Source organism: Ovis canadensis, chromosome 3, assembly GCF_042477335.2.
Source record: "Ovis canadensis isolate MfBH-ARS-UI-01 breed Bighorn chromosome 3, ARS-UI_OviCan_v2, whole genome shotgun sequence".
Classification (NCBI taxonomy): Eukaryota; Metazoa; Chordata; class Mammalia; order Artiodactyla; family Bovidae; genus Ovis; species Ovis canadensis.
This window is the reverse complement of record NC_091247.1, coordinates 11,118,846-11,140,362: the sequence shown is the minus strand read 5'-3', so window position 1 is coordinate 11,140,362 and position 21,517 is coordinate 11,118,846. Positions and strand designations below refer to the sequence as shown.

Genomic DNA, 21,517 nt, shown 5'->3' with positions numbered 1-21,517 from the left:
CAAAGTTGGGTATATTGGATCATCACCTGTGTGGACATAATCAATAGCTACTTTCTGTTTAAAATTGTTTCAAGGACACTTTTATTCTTTGCTGAAAAGCAAAATTTATCTGTTGATTCAGAACTTTCTATTTTCCTGATTGTGAACCTTTTTCACATATAAGACAACTGGTACACATAAAATGAGGCATTTTTCTTGTCCTACTTTAATAGATTTGACCAACAACATTAAACTTTACTCATAAATGGCATCTTACCAAATTTAACTTTCAATCTAATTATATAAAATATTGCAAAAAATACTTAAATGGAGAATGTCATTTAACTTGACTACAACAGAAAATTAAATAATAACCAAAACTTATGAAAAGGCCCCAAAAATCTAGATGAGCTTGCTGAAAATGAAGTCTCCTAATTTTGGAGACTATCCCAGCTAAGGCTATCCCAAAGCCAGAAGTTACCATGTGAACACAATTCATTAATGGGCCAATTTATTCAACACAAACCAATACTTAGTTATAAAAACAAAATGATGATGTCTTAATGAAACTCCAAATACAGCCCTAGACCCCAGAACATGCAGGCTCATTAGCAATTTAAAGCCAGCTTTCACAACAGGCACTAGTTTTGAGAAATTTCACCACATTTGCAGTTAGCATTTCTATCCTCCATTCTCCACTAAACTAAACCTAGATATTTAAACCTAAAACTATTTCCTAACCTTTGCTCCACAACCCCAGGAAAGGGAAAAAGTGAAAAAAACAAGAAATTATTAATAAAATATGAAATATAGGATTTGAGCATAATTTAGGAAATTCACCAGCAGTTTTATTCACTAGCTCATCTCCCTCCTCACCATCTAACTCCTCTTTGCACTAATTCATGCTTACACACACACACCTTTTTGCTACAGAATTCAGAATGATTTATGGGTTTGGAACATGTTCATACTTAAGATTACATGAAAGAGTATGATAGATGATAAAGCTGAGATTGGAAATGTGGTCATCTCACACCTCAGCTCACCGATGAATCTATTCATTGTTGCCTTTCTGTGTTCTTTGGAGGTCACAGAACCCACTAAAAAACACCTGTTTGCTGTTTGGACTAAAGAACAACAGTACTATAGTATGCTTTTTTGCTTGTTTGTTTAATGAAGGTAGAAAATTCTGGACTGACTCAGAACTAACTTGATCTTTAAAGTCACAGAACTGAAAAGTTACACTGTCACGGAAAATACCTACTAAAGTATTTTCAGGGATTAACATTCAGATGGCATGGTCTTAACAGAAAAAGGACATCAGGTTTATTTAGTGAACTTCTCTCCAATTCCTCCAACGTGTAATTACATAAAACATGCTTTTAATTACTTATAATGGCTTATAAACTTCCTTTGCTTGAAACATTTAGAACTCCATTATTCTCTCAAAATAAAATGATCAAGTGCAATATTGACATATACTTCTTCAAATCATTCATCTTCCTTTGAAATTCTGATTGAATTCATGTTTGTCATCAAAACCTAAAAGCAACAACTGAAATATTTAGTGCAGTGAGCACAGGGAATTCTTGGAAGGGTGATGGTGCATCAAAAGACTAGCAATTCTGTTCGGATAGAATAATAAAACCCACTTAAAGGACTGTAAATTCATCATCAATGGCGTTTCCAGCAGGAAAACATTTCTAAAATCTCACTTTCAGTTTATTTCTTCATGTCACAAACCAAAAGATCTGCTATCTAGATGACTATCTACTGCAAATAGTTCGTATAAAATAGAAATCAGCCACCAGGATAAAAAGCCAGGAGAATGCATTTTCTCTGCTTTAAACCTAAGCAGTTTCATTCACTTTTGGAGAAAAATATTAATTAGGAATGATATTACCAAAAAAAACCCCCACCATTCCAAAAATAAACTTTTTTTCTTTTTTGGTAATTCTTCTGTGAATTATAACTTAATAAGAGATAATGAACATAAACTGTTAAACAGTACACACTACTCATTTTTACACTGGGAAATAAAACTTTCCACAACAGTCTAATGTTTCATGTATTTTCCTTAGAGCCCATCAAACTGCCCATTTTGTTTTCAACAAAAAGGAAATATTTGTAGCACTAAATTGGGCTGATGTAAAATACTAAAGCCACCTTAGCCTAAATGGATTGCTTGATAACATTCTTTTAAATGGTCCTGACCGATTGAGGAAATGAGACTGTGAAAGGGAAATTTGATTAAGAGTTAAAATTACCGCTGAGTTCTTTAAAATGTACTAATGAATAATTAATAGCAAGTGCAGTTCCTAGACTTCCCTTACAACAATATTCTCAAGTAGAACTGAAAGTACTGACTGTAGCAAAAAATCCATCAGCTACGAGTCGCACAGGTGGGTACAGGAAGCATACACACACAGATAAGCATTACGAAATTACACACACTAATACGGGCCATAATATAGATCTGAGCTTCTACAGATCTGGTTAAAAAAAAATCAGCATGGTAAATTTTAGATCAAAATTTACAACTTTAACACATTAACACCAAACCAAATCACCTCTTAAAAAGCTTAAAAGTCAAAAGCACTAAAGAAATCCTTTGTTCCTATGATACTATCTCCTTCCACCCTAACTGGATTCCTGCCTCTTCCTTTGTGACACGGGATTTTATTGATCTCAAACATGTTCACATTCAGAAATTAGTCTCCAAAGACAACCCAAGGGACTGCAAGCCACCTAGATACTACACATCACAGACATCTCAAAAAAAAAAGACAAGAGCTTTGAAAACATATCACTATTTGGTCAGCAACAGTAAATGAAGCTAACCAGGCTCTCTTCGAAACCGACTTTTTCCTTAACTGGTAAAAATGCCAGATCTACTCAACTGGCAATAAATGTCTGACGAGTTCGTAAATTTATGAAGGCGGAGATACACCCCAAAATTGCTCCCCATTCATTCAGCAACTGAGCGCCTAAGTGACCTATTTTCAGGTTACTTTCCTCACACCTGCCAGGCCACTGTCCTGATTGAGAAACTTCTTGCTGAAGCAATTAATTTTTAGTGCCTACTAACTGTCCCGGGTGTTTGCATTCAATTTGAAATCTGTTACTTGTTAGACACTGTTCGGTCCTAGATCTTTCAGAGAATTGCGCGTTTATGGCGCAGAGAGGGGAGGAGGCGCGGATCTCCGAGAGCCTGCCCTTTATTCGGAAATGAGGAGATGTGAAAGGTGGAAGGCAGGGCAAATAAATAAATAAATCGGGTTTGCCGCCGAAGCGTTTGCCGGCCGGTACGAGCACCCTTTGTAATGCAGGCCTCCCGGGGCTATCGCCTGCGCTAATTGCTCCAGGGCGCTTTCCAAGTTCAAAAGTTCACCTTTTACGACCTCACAAAAGCTCCTTACACGTTACCAATAAAAACATTCCGCGGCAAACACTGTGGGGGGAAATATCAAACAGATACAAATAAAACACCCCGCAGGGGCAGAGAGCCGGCGGGGGCAGTGGGGGGAGAGCGGTGGGGGGAGTCGGGCCCAGCCGCAGCCCCGAGGAACCTGAGGACTTGGCCCGGACACGGGGGCAGGGGGACGCGCGGAGGGAAGGGCCGGGCCAGGTGATCGCCCGGGCTCCGGGAGCGCCAAAAGGAAGAGGAGAAGTAAGGCTGGGCGGGCGCGGGCCGGGACCAGCGGGCGGAAAGAGGAAAAAGGCAGGTGCCCCGGGTCCCCGGTCGGGCCGGTGCGCCGAGGCATCGGGAGACCGGGCTGAGCAGGGCGGGGAGGAGGGCGCGGGGCAGGAGCGCGGAGAAGCTGGGTCCGAAAAGGAACCGCTGAGCCAGGAGCTCTGGGACGGGGGGGGGGGGCGCCGAGAGGGAGGCGGGTGGGCAGCCCGGGAAGCGCGGCAGCGCGGAGGGGAGAGAAAGAGACTCCCAAAAGGTGAGGGGCAGAGAGAACCCAGGGGACGAGGGTGTGGCGGCGGCAGGGCGCCGAGGGAGCGTCCGCGGAGGGAGGAGGGACCCGTGGCGGGGAGCGCTGAGGGGGTCGGCGGAGGGGAAGGACTCGGAGCTGAAGGGACCCTTTGGACGAAGAGACCCTCGCAAGGGGGTCCCTCGGAGGCCGGGAAGGGGAGGATGGGAAAGAGGGGACCCGAGGGGAAGGGGACGCCCCCACTGACGGGACTGGAGGTGAGGGGGGCCGGTGGAGAGGGGCCGGTGCGGAGGGGATCGGGGTGGGGGGAGGATTCGGGCTGAGGGACAGGGCCGGGGGGAGGGGAGGCCTGTGCTGAAGGGACCGAGGGGAGGGGGAAACGGAGGTCGGGGTGGAGGAGGCCAGGCAGGAGGGGGATCCGCGCGGAGGGGAGTCCGCCGGCGGGGGGGGGGGGGGGGGGGGGGAGGGCGGCGAAGGAGGATCGGCGCTGAAGGGGGACCGGGGTGAAGGTTCGCGCTGAGGGAACCCGGGGCCGCCGCGGCTTCCCAGAGAGAGAGGGAGAGAGTCAGCTGAGAGGAGGGGACTCCCCGGGGTAAGGGGACAGAGGCCGGGTTCTCGCCGGGCCGAGACTTTGCACGCCCCTCACCCACCGTTGCGCGGCGGCGGAGGGAGCGCGGCGGGCGGCTCGAGGAACCCCGCCGAGCCCCCGCCGCCTCCCCCTCCGCTAGGCGGCAGTTCGTCCCGCTCCATGCGGTGGAGCTCAGGGCCCGCGCTCGGTTCGCTGCTCCGCCATGACCGGCGCCCTCGTCGTCCGCCAGGGGGAGGGGGCTGTCAGGGGCCAGCGGGCTCCCGGCCGCGGCGCTCTCTGGGCCCCGAGCCGCCGGGCTCCGCGCCCCTCCGCGCCGCGCCCCCTCAGCACTGGCCAGCTCCCACCCCCGACGTCACGCGCCGCTGCCACGCACTGCCCTGCGGGGCACACTGGGAATTGGAGTCCGCCGGGCGAGGCCGGCCACGCTGGACCCCTCCAACGGAAGGGGTGGGAGGAGGGAAAAGCGGCCTTGAGAAGGGGAGGCCAAGGCCTGTTAATATCACGAACCCTGATGAAGACTTCCGGTACAAGTTGAATAAAGGTTACTTCAGGACCTTCTATTTATTGTGACTTATCCGTGTATTCAACCTTCCCTGTGACGCCTCGGATCCCCCCATCCCTAGAATGAGTCTTTCCTAGGAGGCGGATCACCGAGGAGCCGGGTGAGCACGTGCAAAGAGGCCCAGCCCCGTAGGCGGGTCTCAGAGGGGGCGGTGTTTGTAGGTATTCACGAGGGCCTTCCTCCGCGGCTTCGGGACAAATTGGACCCGAGATTAAAGGACCGGAGTTTAACTAGAGGTGACCGCGTTCGTATGCAAATGGAATCTATAAAACTCTGCTTTCCGGGGTACTCTCTAAAGCCTTTTTACCTCCGGGTGGGCGGGAAAGACTGAAGTTTCTCTTCCTCCTCTTTCATTTTCCCCCTGCCCAAGGAACGGAACAGAATGGCAAACTAAGCTTCAAGCCATTGATGCTATTAAAGAAACTCAGGCTCTTTACTCCTGGGGTCTTGAAGCCCTTCGTTTGAGAGCGTCCTTCCTCGGTCTTGTTCGCCTTCCTTACTCCTGAGTTTTCCTATCAATAAAACGGGGTTAGACTAGAGACGGGGTCAAATTGGAAGATCCCAACCTCCCCCACCCGTGCTCCTTGCCTCAGTTTCCCAGAGCACAATCCCGGATTTCGCAGTTTCCGCTGCAAAGCCCCCCTACTACTGCCACCAGGTGGCGCGCGGCCACCAGCGTCTGGGCTTGCCCCGGCAGTCCGCTTTCAGCGACCGTCTCTGTAAAGGGCTCATCGTGGCCGCCTCCCAAGGTCTAACCAGGGTCTACCTGGACTGTTCGAAGACAAAGAACAAGAACACTGATTCCTTGCCCGCCTCTAGTCTCCCGGGTTATGCCGCAGCTTCCTCACTGGCTGCCCACTCCCCAGCCTGTCTCCCATCCGGACTCCCACCCTGCCTTACCAATCCGTCGGCTTGTCTATGTCATTGCTTGCTTATTAATTTTTAAGTCCTTATACTGGAATTCGCACTCCTGCCTGATCTGACCCCTTCCACATTTCTCATCACAGCCCTTCCCTCACCTGCTTGGCAGGATGTTTTGTAATGCTTCCCTGTATTTACGGGTTGAGTGGCTGTACCTTACCAGCACCGGTTAACCTGTACTGCCTCCTTAATCTGTAACTGCTACTGTTCTGAGAGTTTGACATTAACGCCATGTTCTCTAAACCTCACATCTGCTTTATGAGGAGCTTTAGCTCCAATATTGCCTCTATCATATACTGACGAAATCACCCTTCGGTGATGGGGATTCCAAACCCAGTCGGTCAAACACCAGAGCTTGAACGCTTGGCTCCTTCACACTGTTGGCTTGACCCAATCCACTCCCAAACTCCTATTCATCTTTCAAGATCCTGTTCAAATACCCTCTCATGGATATTTATATCCCACCAGGGGACACCTGGATCCCCAGTGTGTCCCCTTACTGCTGTTGAGTTCTCTGTGGACTGTGACAGATGGTCTCTGTGTGATTGCTTCCCCACTACTATTCCCCAGCTCCCAAGGGGAAAGGGAGTCCTTAGAGTAGGGAGGGAGACAGAGGAGATGGGTCTTCTGGGCCATTCCTTCAGCTCTAGGTTCTAAAATGAGTTAGGATCAGATGGCCTTCCTAGAGCCAAAACTTCCCTTTATTACAGACTTCTGGAGGTAGTAAGTTCCCCTTCCCTGGAGATCCAATCAGGAGGTAAGTGGCACTGCAGAAACCTCTGGAAGGCCTGGGGTTTTCTAAGTCGACTCTCAAAGATGGACAGAAAAGTTCAGTCAAACTCTCAGTCCTTGGAAGCAGCTCCTCCTCTTCCATGAGAGTCCAGCTCTGTTGTCAACTGCCACACAAAAACCTTTCTAGATCTTGACTGGTCAAATCCCTCTGTTCTCACTCTCATTATAACCCCAGCTGCTGAGCACAAAACCTGAACACAGTAGACAATAATCACTGAGGGGGTGAAAGAACAAATAAAACATATCTAATCTTTTTACTTAATAACTGTGCCTTTGGTTACCTCCAGACCTCAAAGTCCTGGTTTCAGGCTTCCCTTGTGGCTCAACGGTAAAGAATCCATCTGTCAATGCAGGAAACAGGGGCTTGATCCCTGATCTGGGAAAATTCCACATGCCTCAGAGCAACTAAGCTGGTGTGCCACAATTATTGAGCCTGTGCTCTGAAGCCTGGGAGCCAAAACTACTGAGCCCAAGTGTTGCAACCACGGAAGCCCACACGCCTAGAGCTTGTGCTGTGCGGCCAGAGAAGACACCACAATGAGAAGCCTGCACGACAAAGAGTAACCCCCACCCGCACATCACGACTGAAGCAAAGCCCTCGAAGCAACAAAGACCCAGCACAGCCAAACAAATTTTTTTTTTTTACGGAGTTACTACCTCATGGGTTGTTATGAGAATCAAATAAGATGACACATGCAAAGCAATTAACAAAGTGGCTTAAGGAATAGGACTTGTTACTAATGTTATTTAAAGAGTGGTCCTAAATTCCCAGTTACTTCTCTTCCGAAAATGTTTCTTGGGAAGAGTCAACTAACACAAAACTGAGAAGAGTGAGGGAAATGACTGTGTACTGAGACCCCAACCATTGTTCTAAGCAGATAGGGTCCCGTGAGGTATGTCCTTTCACCTACATTGTCCCCCCAACAATCCCAAGAGGCCGACACTTTTATCCACCAATTAAAAATGAGGAAACAGGCTCAGAAAGATGAAAAAGACTCCCCCTCCCCCCACACACACACCAGCCAGACAAATGACAAAAGAGGAAGAAAATTATCTAAGGAGGAGGATCTGTGGGGGGAGTGCTGAGGCCAGAGGTAGAAAATCAGTCAGAGCTATCACTAAGAGCAAGGCTGGTGTAGGCTCCATCACTAGGGACTTGTCCTGTGGTGGTAGAGACAGACACTTATCAAAATAATCACATACCCACAGTTACAACAGAATATGCTTAGAAGCTCCCGGTGCTGTGGGAGTGTGTGTGACCGTTTATTTGGTCAGGGGTGGTGATGGAGGGATCGTCAACCTTGAAGATGAAAGGATGAGTGGGAGTGAGTCACACTGGGTGAAGAGAGAGTGTTTCAGGGGGAAGGAACAGCCTGTGCAAAGGTCCCAAGGCCCTGTTGAAACAGAAAACTCACTGTAAGGAGCCCACCCACCCAGGGGAGAGAGGGCAGGAAAAGGAGGAAACCGTGGGCTCAGGTAGGAGACTGCCAGCAGGGGGAGCACAGTTCTCTTGATGGCAGCAGCCTTGTCCAGGACCTTGCCAAAGAGTCCAATCCAGGCTGCATGGGGAGAAAGGGCTGGGTAAGAGAAACCCCCACCAGGTTGTTTATTTTCAGTACATTTTGTCTATTTTTTGAATAGCTAGGACACACATTGCAAAACATCCAGGTTACAAAAAATGCTTCAATGAAAATCCTTTCTCACTGCATTCCTAAAGGCTGGCTCCTCTCCTTATCCATTAATTGTGTCCATTCCCAGATTTTCTATGCACATAAAAACACACCGTATTTATTTTTTAAGCTAATCTAGCCCTCCCTAGGGAATCTCTAGTTATGAAAGCCAATTTGTACTGAACGCCTACTGCACATGACTCTTATCATTCAACTGAAAGTTAAGGAGCACCAGACCTTGTGCTGAGGCAGTGGTTCTCAGATTTTAAATCCCCGTGGAGGGTTGGTTAAGAAACACAGATTGTCGGGCCCCACCTCTAGAGTTTCTGGGTTGAGGCCTGACGTTTGCATTTCCAACAGGTTCCCAGATGCTGAGGCTGCTGGTCCGGGGACCAGGGACCAAACTTAGAGACCTCTGAGCGAGCAGCTCTGTGGACAAAGCACATGGTCTGGGGAGCCTTACTCCTCTCTCAAAAGGGAAAGCATGAACAGACACAAACACATACCAACAATGTAGTTCATAAAGTGATCAGTTCTACAAGGAAAATGGGTAGGGGAGTGCAGGAAGGGGAAGTGCTGGAGAGTAGGGTTGGGGTAAGAGAGGAAGGTAGCAACATTTGACGGCACAGGTAAGTGGCCCTTTTTGAGCAGTTGGCGTTTACAAAGCCAGGCAAGCACACACAAGAGGAGCCCTCCTGGGCTCAGGGGAGAGGAAACCTACAAGAGACAATACGCAGAGAGCAGAAAGGGGGCTCCACTCCCACCACAGCCTGCACAGAGCCAGAAGGGCCTGCAGAAGTGACTGTGGAATTCGGAATGAGATGCGAGGGGGGAAATCCGAGACAGGAGCCTTGGAGAAGGGGGCGCGATGGAGAGATGTGGCCTCTGAGGGGGTAGAGAGGTGCCGCCTTGGTTTCGGTTACAGAGATCCCAACAAGGTATTTCCGCAGTGAGACCGAAGACCCCTGGAGCGAGGGGATGGCCAGGGAATTTGAGGAGTGGCAAACACAAACTGCTGCTCGGGACGTTTTGTTGCCTAGGAAGCGGAGAATCGAGGCGCTTCCTCAGGCGGATGAGGAGGGCGTATAAATGATTGGAGCTACAGGAGTTTAGTTGGGGGTTAACGGGAGGGATCTCGGAGAGGGGAAGAAATGGACCTTGCAAGAGAGAGAAGTCTGAGCCAGGAGAAGGGTGGAGCTGGCACGGTCGGGGTGTTTGGAGATCTCCAAGCCTCGCGTGCCCTGGAAACATCCCTCCTCTGAACTTTACACCCAACTCCAAAAGGGAAGCACTATTTTCCCCATTTAACAGACGGGAAAGTGAAGGTCAAAGAGCTGAAGAGACACTCCCAAGGTCCTACATCTCAAAGAACAGGACCTCACTCGGTGTGGAGAGCCCGCGCTCCTTCACTGCCCCAGCTGCTACTGCGGGCTCCGAACCAGACCCTTTTTTTGTGTCCTTGCAGGGATGCCCTTTGGAGAGCCGCCCAATGGCAAAGAGGCTCGGCTGGGAGCGGGCCAGCGGGGTGGGGTGCCCCCTCCATCCCAGCTCCGCCCCCAGCGGCGCGGGAGGGGTCGCGGGGCGGGGAGCCGCGGGCGGACGGGGGGCACGCCGCGCGCGGGTAGAGCTGACCGCGGCGCCCAGCTCGCAGTGCGGCCCGCGCTTCCCGGCGTCCGCGCGTGCTGTCGGCGCCCGCCGTCCGTGCCCGTCCCCGTATGGCCGCAGCCGCCCTCTCCACCAGGCCCGGGTCCCGGCCTGGGCCCCGGCCGCTGCCTCTGCTTCTGCTTCCTCTGCTGCTGCTGCTGCTGCTGCGCGTGGGCCCCGTCCGCGCCGACAGTAAGGTATGCGCTCCCCTGCGATCCGGGCACAGGTCGGTAGAGCCGAGCGCGAGGGGGCGCTGTGGCTGGGGCTGCAGACCAGGCACTGTGTGGGGCCGGGAACCGAGGACCAGGACAGGCGAGACCCGACCTCGAGCTTAATAGGGAGGCTGCAGGGACCGGGACACCAGGACAGGAGCGCGTGGGGAAGAAGCACTGGAGATGGTAGGGGTGTTTGGGACCCGGAGCATCGGGAAGGGGCGCTGGACACAGTCCAGTGAGGGCAGAAGGTCAGTACTGAAATCCTGAGCCAGGGAGAAGGGGCGCTGGGAGCTTGAAGGCGGGGGCAGAAGGCGATGGAATCTCCAGCCTAGGAAGGTGATTCCCATGAGCGCTGGGCAGGGGCAGCCTGGAGATCTGGCTCAAAGTTTCCGTGGGAGGCTAACGCACGTGGGACAGAGCCCTGGTAACTGCTACCTAGCGACTCCAGGGTTTGTAGCAGGCCCTCGGCCAAGGCTTTCAGGCCATACTGGGGACCCAGAGTCCCTCCCCAGTGAATCCAGCTGGACTGGTCCCTCCTGCCAGAAATCTGACGCACCCCGTAGAGTGGCAGTCCCCAACCTTTTTGGCACCAGGGATGGATTTCGTGGAAGATAGTTTTTCACATTACATTAATTGTTCACTTTATTTCTATTATTATATATGAAGCTTCGCTTCATATCATTAAGGAGTAGATCCTGGAGGTCAGGGATCCCTGCTCTAGAGGACACCATGTCTGCAGAAGTGATCAAGATGTTCTCAGTTGTGGCTTAAAGGTTCTGCTCTGATGTCAAGCAGATCTGGGTTCAAATCCCACCTCCACCTCTCATCCAAGTGACCTTGAGCCTTTACCTCTTTGAGCCTCCAATTTCCTGACCTATAACTATGGGAATAATAACGTAGTTCTCACTTCCTTTAGTCGATGATCTCTACATGAGAGAGATCAGGCCTGGATAATGCTTAACACCACTCTGGCAGCTAGTATGTGCCCAATAAATGCTACTGTGATTTTGAAATCTCACCACAGAGACTCCAAAAGGGGGTGAGATCCAGAATGTAGAGGAGAAGCACTTTGAGTCAGTCAGAGCAGGGACCCCTTGAGGATGTTTTAGAAAGACCGGGTGAGGACTGAGTCAGGACTGAGGGAAAGTGAGAGGCAGGAGGGAGGTAGAGCCCTTATTCTTGCAGAGCATGAGAGTAAGAGTGGCTTCTCTTGATGTCTCTTCAACGTCTTTCCTGGGTAGGAGGTGAGGCTGCCCTGTCCACAGACAGGTAAAGGGCAGAGGCCACTATCCACATGGTAAGTATATGAGCAGTGAGCACTGGCAGACCCTTAGCCTGAAGATTCAGCTCAGGGTATACAAACAAGTGAGCTGTAGTCTTGACCATGTGCTCCAAAGATAAGGAGGGAATGAGTAGCATTCCCATTTTACAGATGGGAAATTAGGGTATGTAGAAAGCTGGTTTGTGAATCAAAAAACCTAGGTTTTTTTGCCCTTTGTTGTTCTTAGACTGTGTGATTTTGGGCAAGTCACTGCCTATTTCTGGACCTCAGATCCCCTATTGGAAAAACATCTTCCCAACTTCCTTTCCATATAGCGCCTTCTAGGATTCCTGGACCTGGGTCGGATCCAGGAACAAAACCCCCAGATAACCTGATCAGCACTTTGCCATCTCTCATCTCTCTAGCTGGGAGGAATATTTGGTCTTGGGCATCCTCTGAGCCATGCTGAGGACTATAGAGCTTGTGGGGGAGGGCTTGCATTCAAAGCAAAGACAAAGAAAACCCAACACCCTGTTTATGTAGTGAGTCAGCCAAACACTTGCTAGGTTGGGTGACTGTGTGTGTGTGTGTGTGTGTGCGCGCGCGTGCACATGTTGTCCCAGGGCAAGCTGGGGCTGGTGGGGCGGGGAGGCACATCACAGTTTGGAGGATGAAGCAGCTGGAGGACTCAGCACAGCCCTCCCCCAGACACCTCCCACCCACACCACTCACCCAGCTGGGAAAAATAAAAATCAATTGATGGGTGAATTTACTCTGCATTCCTCAGCACAGCCAGACTCCTGCTGGCTCTGAGAGAGAGCTGTTTTCATTATTACCCCCCTCCCCCAACAATCCTCCTTCCTCTTCAAGCCCATCCTATTTTCTGAGGGTGAGGGGCGAGCCCTTTGGAGGGCCAATCTGGGAAGTGAAGTCTGCCTAGGCTCTAAAGGGTTAAGTTGGCCCTGCTTCAGACTTCGGGCTCCTGGGAGGTCTGGCTTCCCCTTCTGCCCAGGACTTTCAGGGGTACAGGGGCAACTTAACCCCAGAACGCTTGTGGCCAGCTCCTCCCTTGGCATGTTTTAATTTTGTGTTTATAACCAGGTCTCTCCTAAACAGGACTTGGGCTTTCCATCTAAGGAAGAGTTTTGTCCAGTGAGAGGTGTTCACAGCTTCCTGGCATTTCTAAGGGGCTGCCCAGTGAAGAGGTTAGGCTGGATAGACAGGTGACCACATGACACCCAGGCACAGTACCAGGGGCCTCCAGGAACCTGCTTTTTGCTGTAGGTCCTTGGAATGTGGCTGAGAATTCCACGTCTCTTCTGCAGTTTCCCCATCTGTGAAAGAGCTGCTGGCACCTCATTTCCTCCATGCGTTCAGGAGTGGGAAGGGGATCTTTGGACAGCCCTGCCGCTGATCAGAGGCCTGAGGGCAGGGAGGAGGTACCAAGGCCTGTGGGAGCTGGGCCAGGAGAGCAGGAGGGGCTGGCACAAGCAGGCGGTGGTATCCCAGGCTGGATCAGCTGTTCCAGGCCAGGCCGTTCTCAGAGGCTTAGGTGTTGCTGCTCCTCCGCTCGGAGCTGCCGCCTGTGGGTGTAACGGGAAACAGGCTCCATGGCAGGCCAGGCTGCACATGGAGTCCTTCTGCACGAAACAGAGTGGGGCCAAGCCAGGCCCCTCGGGTCTCGCTGCAGCAAAAGTCTTGCCCCATCTCTCCCGCTGGCTGGGGCACGTGAAGAACATCCTGGGTGCAGAGCCGTCTGCCTAGGCTTTGCATTCAAGATCTTACACAACATTCAGGATTTCCCCATTTGACAGACTTGAACAGTGAGACTCAATAGAGTCAGGTTGGGGCTGCTCAAAAATCCAAGACCGGGAACTTGGGGGGTTTGGAGATTCCTGGGGCTCCAGGATTCTCAGCCTTTAGTGGGCACCCAAATTCCCGAGAAGCCTGGGAGAGTCTGCATCAAGGTGGAGTAAGGACAGGGCATCTGCATTTTCCAAGTTATCCCATCCCAGGTAATTCTGAGGCACATCTCCAGCTGAGAACTCATGGAGGTTTGTGGAGCAAGAGAATAACAGATCATCAAAGAGGAGCTTTGGAGGATTAATCTAGCAGAGAGGCAGCTTCCTATATTGTCTGTTGTTTAGTTGCTAAGTAGGTCTATTAACCATGCTTACTTTAGTCGCTAAGTCATGTCTGACTCCTTACAATTCCATGGACTGTAGCCTGTGAGGCTCCTCTGTCCATGAGATTTCCCAGGCAAGAATACTGGAGTGGGTTGCCATCTCCTTCTAAAGGGAATCTTCCCAACCCAGGGATCAAATCCGCAACTCTCACGTCTCCTGCATTGGCAGGCATGTTCTTTACCTCTGAGCCAGCAGGGAAGCCCCATGTGTGGTCTAGGTAGCAGTTGCATTAACTAAGCAGTTAATGCAACCTGAGCTTAGGCTGTGGCCAGGGAGTGGAGACCATTGAGATAGAAGATATTTAGGAAGAAGCATCGGAAGAACGGGCTTCTTATGTGGCACACTGGTAAACAATCTGCCTGCCAAGGCAAGAGACACGGGTTCAATTCCTGGGTCCGGAAGATCCCCTGGAGTAGGAAATGGCAACCTATTCCAGTATTCTTACCTGAGAAATCCCATGGACAGGGGAGCCTGATGGGCTACGGTCCATGGGGTCGTAAAGAGTTGGACATGACTTCACAACTGAGCATTTATGCACACACATCAGAAAAATATGACTGGTGGGTTCATTCTGGTGAGAGTGGTGAGAGCAAGGAGGAGGCTCAAAGATCTGAGTTGTGCAGGAGGTTAGATAGATGTGGGTTTGGGAGAAGATGGTGGGCCCAGTTTTGAATGGTTTAAGTTGGGGTGCCCGTGGGGTGCATCTGGAGGCGGTGTCCAGATGACCATGGGCTCTAGGGGAGGTCTTTGCCCGCAGAAGGACATGTGGAAACTGCCTCTTGGTGAATCTGGGCTGGCCATGAGTGAAGAGGGAAGCTTCAACCTCCAGGTGACACAATCTGTTCTGTTCCTAGAACATTTTCTAGGTTGAAACCCCACTTCTCCATTCTGGCCATCTCTCTTCAGAAATATCAAACATGCCTTCTTGGCCTCTTATTGTGGGATTTCCTTGGAAACAGCTGGGGATCTTTTTAAGCACAAGCGACCCAAGCTCACTTCTGGGGGCTTTAGCAGCAGTGTGTGCTGAGTGAGGCTGCAGGGAGAAACGGGGGCTGAGGCAGGGACTTTCCTGCTTGGCAGCAACCCCAGCCTGCAGACTGAGGGCAAGGTGGATCAGGCACATTTCCCCTGCCCGACCGAGGTCTGATCCTTCCAGGGCCACCGTCTGTCTCCCAGCTCAGTTGCTGTGCAGAAGCCCTTGCCTGGTGACTGTGGGTGGTCGTAGGAGGAAGAGCATGGGAACTACACTTTGGAGTCAGGCTGTGCTGTGCAACCCTGGGCAAACCCCTCACCTTCTCTGAGACTCAGATTTCTCCTCTCCAAGATGTGTGGTTGCGGTGAGAGCACAGAGGTAGAAAACTATGTGCAAACATGCGAGAGGGTTATTGGCAGCAACTTCAGTAGCAAGTAGAGAGCAGCTCTTCTATGCTAGGTGCTCCACACGCGTTGACTCATTTCAGCCTCAGGACAAGCTTATGGGGAAAGGATGGTTGTCCTCCCCATTTTACAGAGGAGGAGGCTGAGACTCAGAGGACTCAGGGCCATGCGGGGAGGACATGTGGGAGCTGGGATGTGAGCCCAGGCCTGGCTCCTTTCCACGACGCTCTGCTGCCTCCAGTCAAGCACCACAGGACACTGTGACCACAGGAGGCGGGGCCCTGCCCCGGGCTCCTGGCAGCTGGGGCTGGAGCCGAGGCCCTCTTCCGACTCCTGCCTCCTGGCCTGTGTCAGGGCCTTGGCCGCCCCCATCAGGACATAGCACCTCATCTGAGGCGGGAAGGAATGTTGCAGTCATGTGGAGGCCGCTGCTGGTGGGGATGGGTGTTGGATTATGGGTGAGTCCCCAGAAAGAGGCAGGCCTCTTTGGCCTGGGCCACACAGAACACACCCACATCCACTTGCTGGGCTCTTCGCCCCACCTGGGGGAGTGGGTGGGGGTGACTAGGGGTTCCAGCAGAGCTGGGAAGGGAGCCCAGAAGTCTCAAAGCGAGGCAGGCTTACCGCACTAGCGGCGATGTAAAGACTACCGCGTCTGAGCCTGGCTGGCAGTGCTCATGGGTGCAGAGAATTGCCCAGCCGGGCCCAGGGTACACTTGCCCTGCAGAGGGCCCTGGACAAAACTTCCACCATAGCGCCCCCTTCCCCACCCTTCTCATCCCCCGTGGGACGCAAGTCTACCCATGTTGGGCTCTCACCCCCTTGAACAAGTTATTTGCTGGCTCCAGGGCTATTTTCGCATCTGGAGAACACCGCTAATAATATCTAGGGAGTTCCTTGGTGGTCCAGTGGCTGGGACTCCATGCTCCCAATGCAGGGGCCAGGATTCAGTCTCTGGTCAGGGAACTAGATCCCACAAGCCGTTACTAAAGGTTCACTTGCTGCGACAAAGATCAAAGATCCCAGGTGCTGCAATTAAGACCTGGCACAGCCAAACAGATAAGTAAATAAAAAGAATATCTATCAATGTACCCACATGGAGAAATATAGAGGATAAACAAGCCCCTGTCAGGATTATTGGTGGTAATAATAACAACTACAACATATTCCTGGTATTCTGTCTCTCAGTCCTCACAGTCTTTCATTGGGTATACTTACTAGCAGTACCCTCATTTTACAGGTGAAGAAACTGAGGCACAGAGAGGTTAAGTAATCTGCCCAAGAGTACACAGCTGTAGGTGGCCCATGGCTGTGTTCCTCACCACCGCCCCACACCTCCCCAGCACTCAGTGAGTTCTCAATAAATGTCTCCTCCCTGGGCTCTGCATCCCAGGCTTGCCTCCTCCATCCACCGTCTGTCCACAAAGCAGGCTGACTGAGTGCCCTGCAGACCTGGCCCTGGCTCTCTCCTGCTGATAACCCTTCCATGACTTCCTAGTGTTTTCAGAAAGAAGACCAGATCCTCAGCCAGCTTTAAGGGCCCTCCATGGGTCAGGCTCTGCCTCCTTCAGCCTTACCTCCTACCACCAGGCCCTCTGTAGGCATGAGCCAGAATGAACCTCCTCCAGGCTCCCAAGGTGCCCGGTCCTTGCTTGTCTTTGTACATCTGACTTGCTCTCCCTGGACTGCTCTACTCGTGCTTAGAAATGTCCCCCGGGGTGCCCTCCTCCGAGCAGTCTTCATGGATGTCTTTCTCTGGATCTCAGGGCTCACTGAGTCAACTTTTCCCATGGCTGAGAAGGTCAAGGATGCACCTCTATCTACTTCTGCACCTCCAGCTCCTACCCAGAGTCTGGCAGAGGCCAGGGCCTCAAACAGGTGTCTGAGGGCTCAGAGCAGAAATGGAGTGCCTACTGCCCTGCCCCAGAGGATGCGGGGATGCTCATGGGGGTGGGCTTGGCAGAAAGCCCAAGGGGGCCTTGAATCCACCTGGGTCCTGGTGGCTTCAGTGAGAGCTCAGGGGTGTGGATTTGTTGGTTGAGTCATAAATAGCTGTGCCCTGAGAGCCTGGAGCCCAGGATGGGCTGGCTGAGCCAGCTAGGGCAGTTCTGGTTGGGACTCCCAGGGCCCTGCTGGTGTATGAGGGCAAAGCAGGCTGGAGCCGGGTGCCTGCCACTGATCTCACCCAGCTGACTCCTGCAGGCTCAAAGTGCTGCTGCCCCCAGTGACCCCAGACACTGGGTGTGTGGCCTCCTAGGGCGGGCTTGAAGGAAAAGGGGGGAGGGAAGGGGAGCACTGCCCTCCCCCAGCCCTGGCCTTCGGCTCACCGCGGCCCCTCCTGCAGGTGTTCGGTGATGTGGACCAGGTGCGCATGACCTCGGAGGGCTCCGACTGCCGCTGCAAGTGCATCATGCGGCCGCTGAGCAAGGACGCGTGCAGCCGGGTGCGCAGCGGGCGGGCGCGCGTGGAGGACTTCTACACGGTGGAGACGGTGAGCTCAGGCACCGACTGCCGCTGCTCCTGCACGGCGCCGCCCTCCTCGCTCAACCCCTGCGAGAACGAGTGGAAGATGGAGAAACTCAAGAAACAGGCACCCGAGCTCCTCAAGGTAGACCTTCTGGAAGGAGAGGCGGGATGGGGCCCCCTCCTGCACCAACACCTAGCGTGGGCTGGCGGGGCCGGCCCTCCAGTGAGAGGGCCACACATCTTAGGAGAGGGGTTGTGCTCGCCCCATTTCACAGGTGAGGAAACAGGCTCCCTGGGAGGCAAGCGCATCTTGCCTAAGGCTACAGGGCCAGTCAGCGATGGAGGCAGCGTGCTCTGGCAAGTTTACCTGGAGATAGCCCTTTACTGCCTCATTACCATCCAGCCGAGTGTCCTGGTTTTCCCCAAACCAGGTCATCCGCCATCACCTCCACATAGCGTTTGAAATTTTGTGGCACCTGATTGTTTCATGTCATAACATTTCCCATATTCATGTACCACCTTCGTGCCAGATATGCTAAGCTCTTTTTTTTTCTCTACATTATTTCTCTGAATTCTTAATCCATTTGGTGAAATGTGGGATCTTTGCCCTCATTTTATAGGTGAGAAAACTGAGGCTTGGAGAAGTTAGGTAACCTGCCCAAGTGCTCATATAATGACATGCAACCTTAAGTCTATACCCTGTTTTTATGTGAAGGTTGTGCTTATAACCACGCACCCACCACGAGAAGATTAGCAAGAGGCACCACCTCTGAGTGACTCAGCCCTGTGCCAGGCCCAGCACCAGGACCCATAGCTTGGATAGACGTGGACAGGGAGATCACAGCTACCCAGGCAGCAAGGCACCCACGTACCATTCACACCATGCAGAATTCCGTCCTTGGAGGGCCTGGTGGGGCTCAGATTTGAACTCAGATCCATGTCCAAAGCATGTGTTCTAAATCACCCTGTCTTCCTTTTTGTAATAGCCCAGATAATTTGATGGCTTTTTCTCAAACTGGGGGAGAATTGCCTTACAATGTTGTGTTAGTTTCTGCTGTACAACAACGTGAATTAGCTCTAAGTCTATGAATTAGGCTCTCTCAGGAGCCTCCCTCCCATCACCCCTATAGGTCATCACAGAGAATTTGGTGGCTTTTGAGAGGATCTGTTTCTTTTATAATTTCTTCCAAACAAGTCTATTTCGCTCTTTTCGTGTCAAGAACTGTCACATTCACTGAGATGCTGCCCTACTTGTAAGTTAACAAGCAGCCTGCCAGTTTCATGGACGCTGGCAGAAGACATGAGCCAGAGACAAAGGACATTATTACTCATGCTCACCGGAGTGTCTCCACTTTCCTGCACTGGTTCTCCCACTCACTTCCCATGGGGTGATGCAGTGGGGGCTGGATAACACGTGCACGTTCAGTGGGATGTCTTCCAAGAGAAGAGCTCCTACTTAGAGAATCCAAATCTCTTATGAGGAGCATCAAACCCACCTTCCCTGCTCTGGAGGGAAACATTCTCTGGCTGCTCCAAGGCTGTTCACTCTACAACAAGGTGGCCTGGAACAAGAACAGTCAGCGCCTCTGCAGGCAAGACACACAGAAAAGCAAGAGGCCCCGGGGAGAATCGTCTCCAACATTTGGCTCAAAATATTTTCTTTAAATTTAACTTTAGTTTTATTTTTGTAACAACTGGATGGATACCAAAACTCTCAAAGTTGCAGGGGGCAGGGGGTGGGGGGTGAATTTTAGGCCAAGTGGCTTCTTTTTTTTTTAAGGAATGAAATTCTTTCTTTAGTTTATTTCTGGCTGAGACGAGTCTTTGTTGCTGGGCGGGCTTTCTCTAGCTGCGGTGAGCGGGGGCTACTCTTTGTTGCGGTGCGTGGGCTTCTCACTGTGGTGGTTTCTCTTCTTGCAGAGCACAGGTTCTCGGTGCTCAGGCTTCAGTAGTTGCAACTTGCAGGCTAGAGAGTACAGGCTCAGTAGTTGCGGCACATGGACTTAGTTGCTCTACAGCAGGTGGAATCTTCCTGGACCAGGGATTGAACCAGTGTCCCCTGCATTGACAAGCAATTCTTATCCAATGTACCATCAGGGAAGTCCCCAAGTGACTTCTTGACAACTTGGCAGTTCCTGGACCACACTGTCCCCCAAATCCACTAGCACGCTGCAGACTCCAGGGACAGAAGCCAGAGGCCAGTCTTCAGGCACAGGGACAAATCCAACTTTTGCTCATATCCACTTCTCAGTAACCCGACTGTAAGCATACTGAACATGAGGATAGACAAAACCTTTTTCTAAAGGCTAGCCGGTTTAATCCTTGCTACAACCCTTTGGAGAGGGAACTTATGTTCCCAGCTTTACTTGGAGGAGGAATCTGAGGCCCAGAGAGGAACTGTGACTTGCCTAAGATCACAGAGCAAGAAATTGGCAGCACTAAGAGTTGAACCCAAGAATTCTCTGCTGTGTCCCCTTGCGCAGTGGAGAGGTCACTGGGCAGTTCTCTCAGCCCGGAGCTATCCCTTAGGCCTTTTAGTGCACAGCAGCCATGGGATTTTTTATTCAGCCTTAGAGGACTAGAGCGGGGCAGTGGTGGGATTAGCCCAACAGGTGGGATTGTAGGAAGAGCCCAGAGAAGATACTCTGCCTCCTCGACACCTTAGGAGCAAAAGTGAGGGCCTGAGAGGTACCCAGAGAGCCCCAAGAGGAGCCATGGCCAGAAGCAGTGCAGGACAGGGCTGAGGCCGCTCCTGTTTGGTGTGGCTCCGCCTTCCTCCGTGGGTGCCCCCACCACCCCAGGAGGAGAGGTCAGGAGAAGGTCCTGCGGAGGACGACAGAGCATACCCACCTATACCCGCCCCTTGTCTCTACCCCAGCCCTTCCCCTCAAGCTAGGAACTGCAGCTGTTACTTGGCCTTAGTTGCAACGGCTCCGAGGAAGAATGGGACTCTAGATCCCCTTTCTTGGGGAGGTTGGCTGCACGGAGCCTCCAGGAGCAGTGTTTCTCACCTCTTCACTCCCTTTCCTTCTGGACATGAACTAGACGTGGCCCCACCCTTGAGAAATCCCAGTCCTGTGGGGACGTAGCTCCTGATCCCAATAATGGCTAGGTAGTCAGTGCCAGACCAAGTGCCATCCCAGGGACCGTGGTAGTCCTGAGGAGGAGGTAACATTAGAACTGGGCATTGTGGGATGTGTAGGAGTCCCTCAGGCAGAGCAGCAATGAAGACAGGCTAGGTGAGAGTAAGTAGAGTGGGTATGACCCAGGGTGCCTCCTCGCCTTTGTCCCAGCCTTACTAGCCACAGGTCAGTTCCATATCGTGCTTCTCAAACTATATGTGGTGAAAGACCAGTTCTTTAAAAATCTGTCAAGTGTCAATATTTTGTAAAATACTATAAAATTAGTTGTTAGAAAAATGGAACAGAATGTAAACAAAAACACTAAATACAAATCCAGTGTTGTATTAGTAGAGTCCACAGATATAAAATTTCTCTGTCGAACGGCTCTGAAATTTTATGAAAGTCTACTCTCACTTTGCATAATTATTTAATCACAGACTGGTAATGAGCAGCTTGGACTGGGAATGGTGCTGGTCTGCAGACCACACTCTGAGTAGCTCAGCTCAAACACGCCATGTGTCTTCACACCTTCAGCTCTTTGCACGAGCTGTTCCCTTGGCCTGGAATGTCTGTCTCCGGCCATCATTGCTCACTTTGTGCTTCTCCTTCAGAGCTCAGTTCAAACTCCCTCCTGGCAGACTTTACCAACCCACACCCACTCCCAGACAAGGTCAGTGCCCCGCCGTTAATGACCTGGGCACCTGTGTGTGTTTCCATCTGTGTTTCCTGATCTGGACACCTCTGTCACTCTGCACTCCTTGACAGCCTATGAAGGATCACGGAAGCTCGTGTCTG

The 21,517-nt window shown here is 51.6% G+C and overlaps 2 protein-coding genes across 5 annotated transcripts in view; one reads left to right on the top strand and one right to left on the bottom strand.

The window, feature by feature from the left end:
• The window catches only part of NR6A1 (nuclear receptor subfamily 6 group A member 1), a 216,853-nt gene extending 211,993 nt beyond the window's left edge, over positions 1 to 4,860 (bottom strand). For all 4 annotated transcript variants that reach the window (XM_069582499.1, XM_069582500.1, XM_069582501.1 and 1 more), the window contains exon 1: positions 4,568 to 4,860. In XM_069582499.1, the coding sequence (XP_069438600.1) occupies positions 4,568 to 4,667 (100 nt within the window). In that variant the 5' untranslated portion in view covers positions 4,668 to 4,860. The remainder of the gene's footprint in view (positions 1 to 4,567) is intronic.
• Positions 4,861 to 10,027: 5,167 nt separating this feature from the next.
• Positions 10,028 to 21,517, top strand: part of OLFML2A (olfactomedin like 2A) — a 28,712-nt gene continuing 17,222 nt past the window's right edge. The window contains exons 1-2 of the mRNA XM_069580129.1: positions 10,028 to 10,292; positions 17,479 to 17,742. Of these exons, the coding sequence (XP_069436230.1) occupies positions 10,167 to 10,292; positions 17,479 to 17,742 (390 nt within the window). The 5' untranslated portion in view covers positions 10,028 to 10,166. The remainder of the gene's footprint in view (positions 10,293 to 17,478; positions 17,743 to 21,517) is intronic.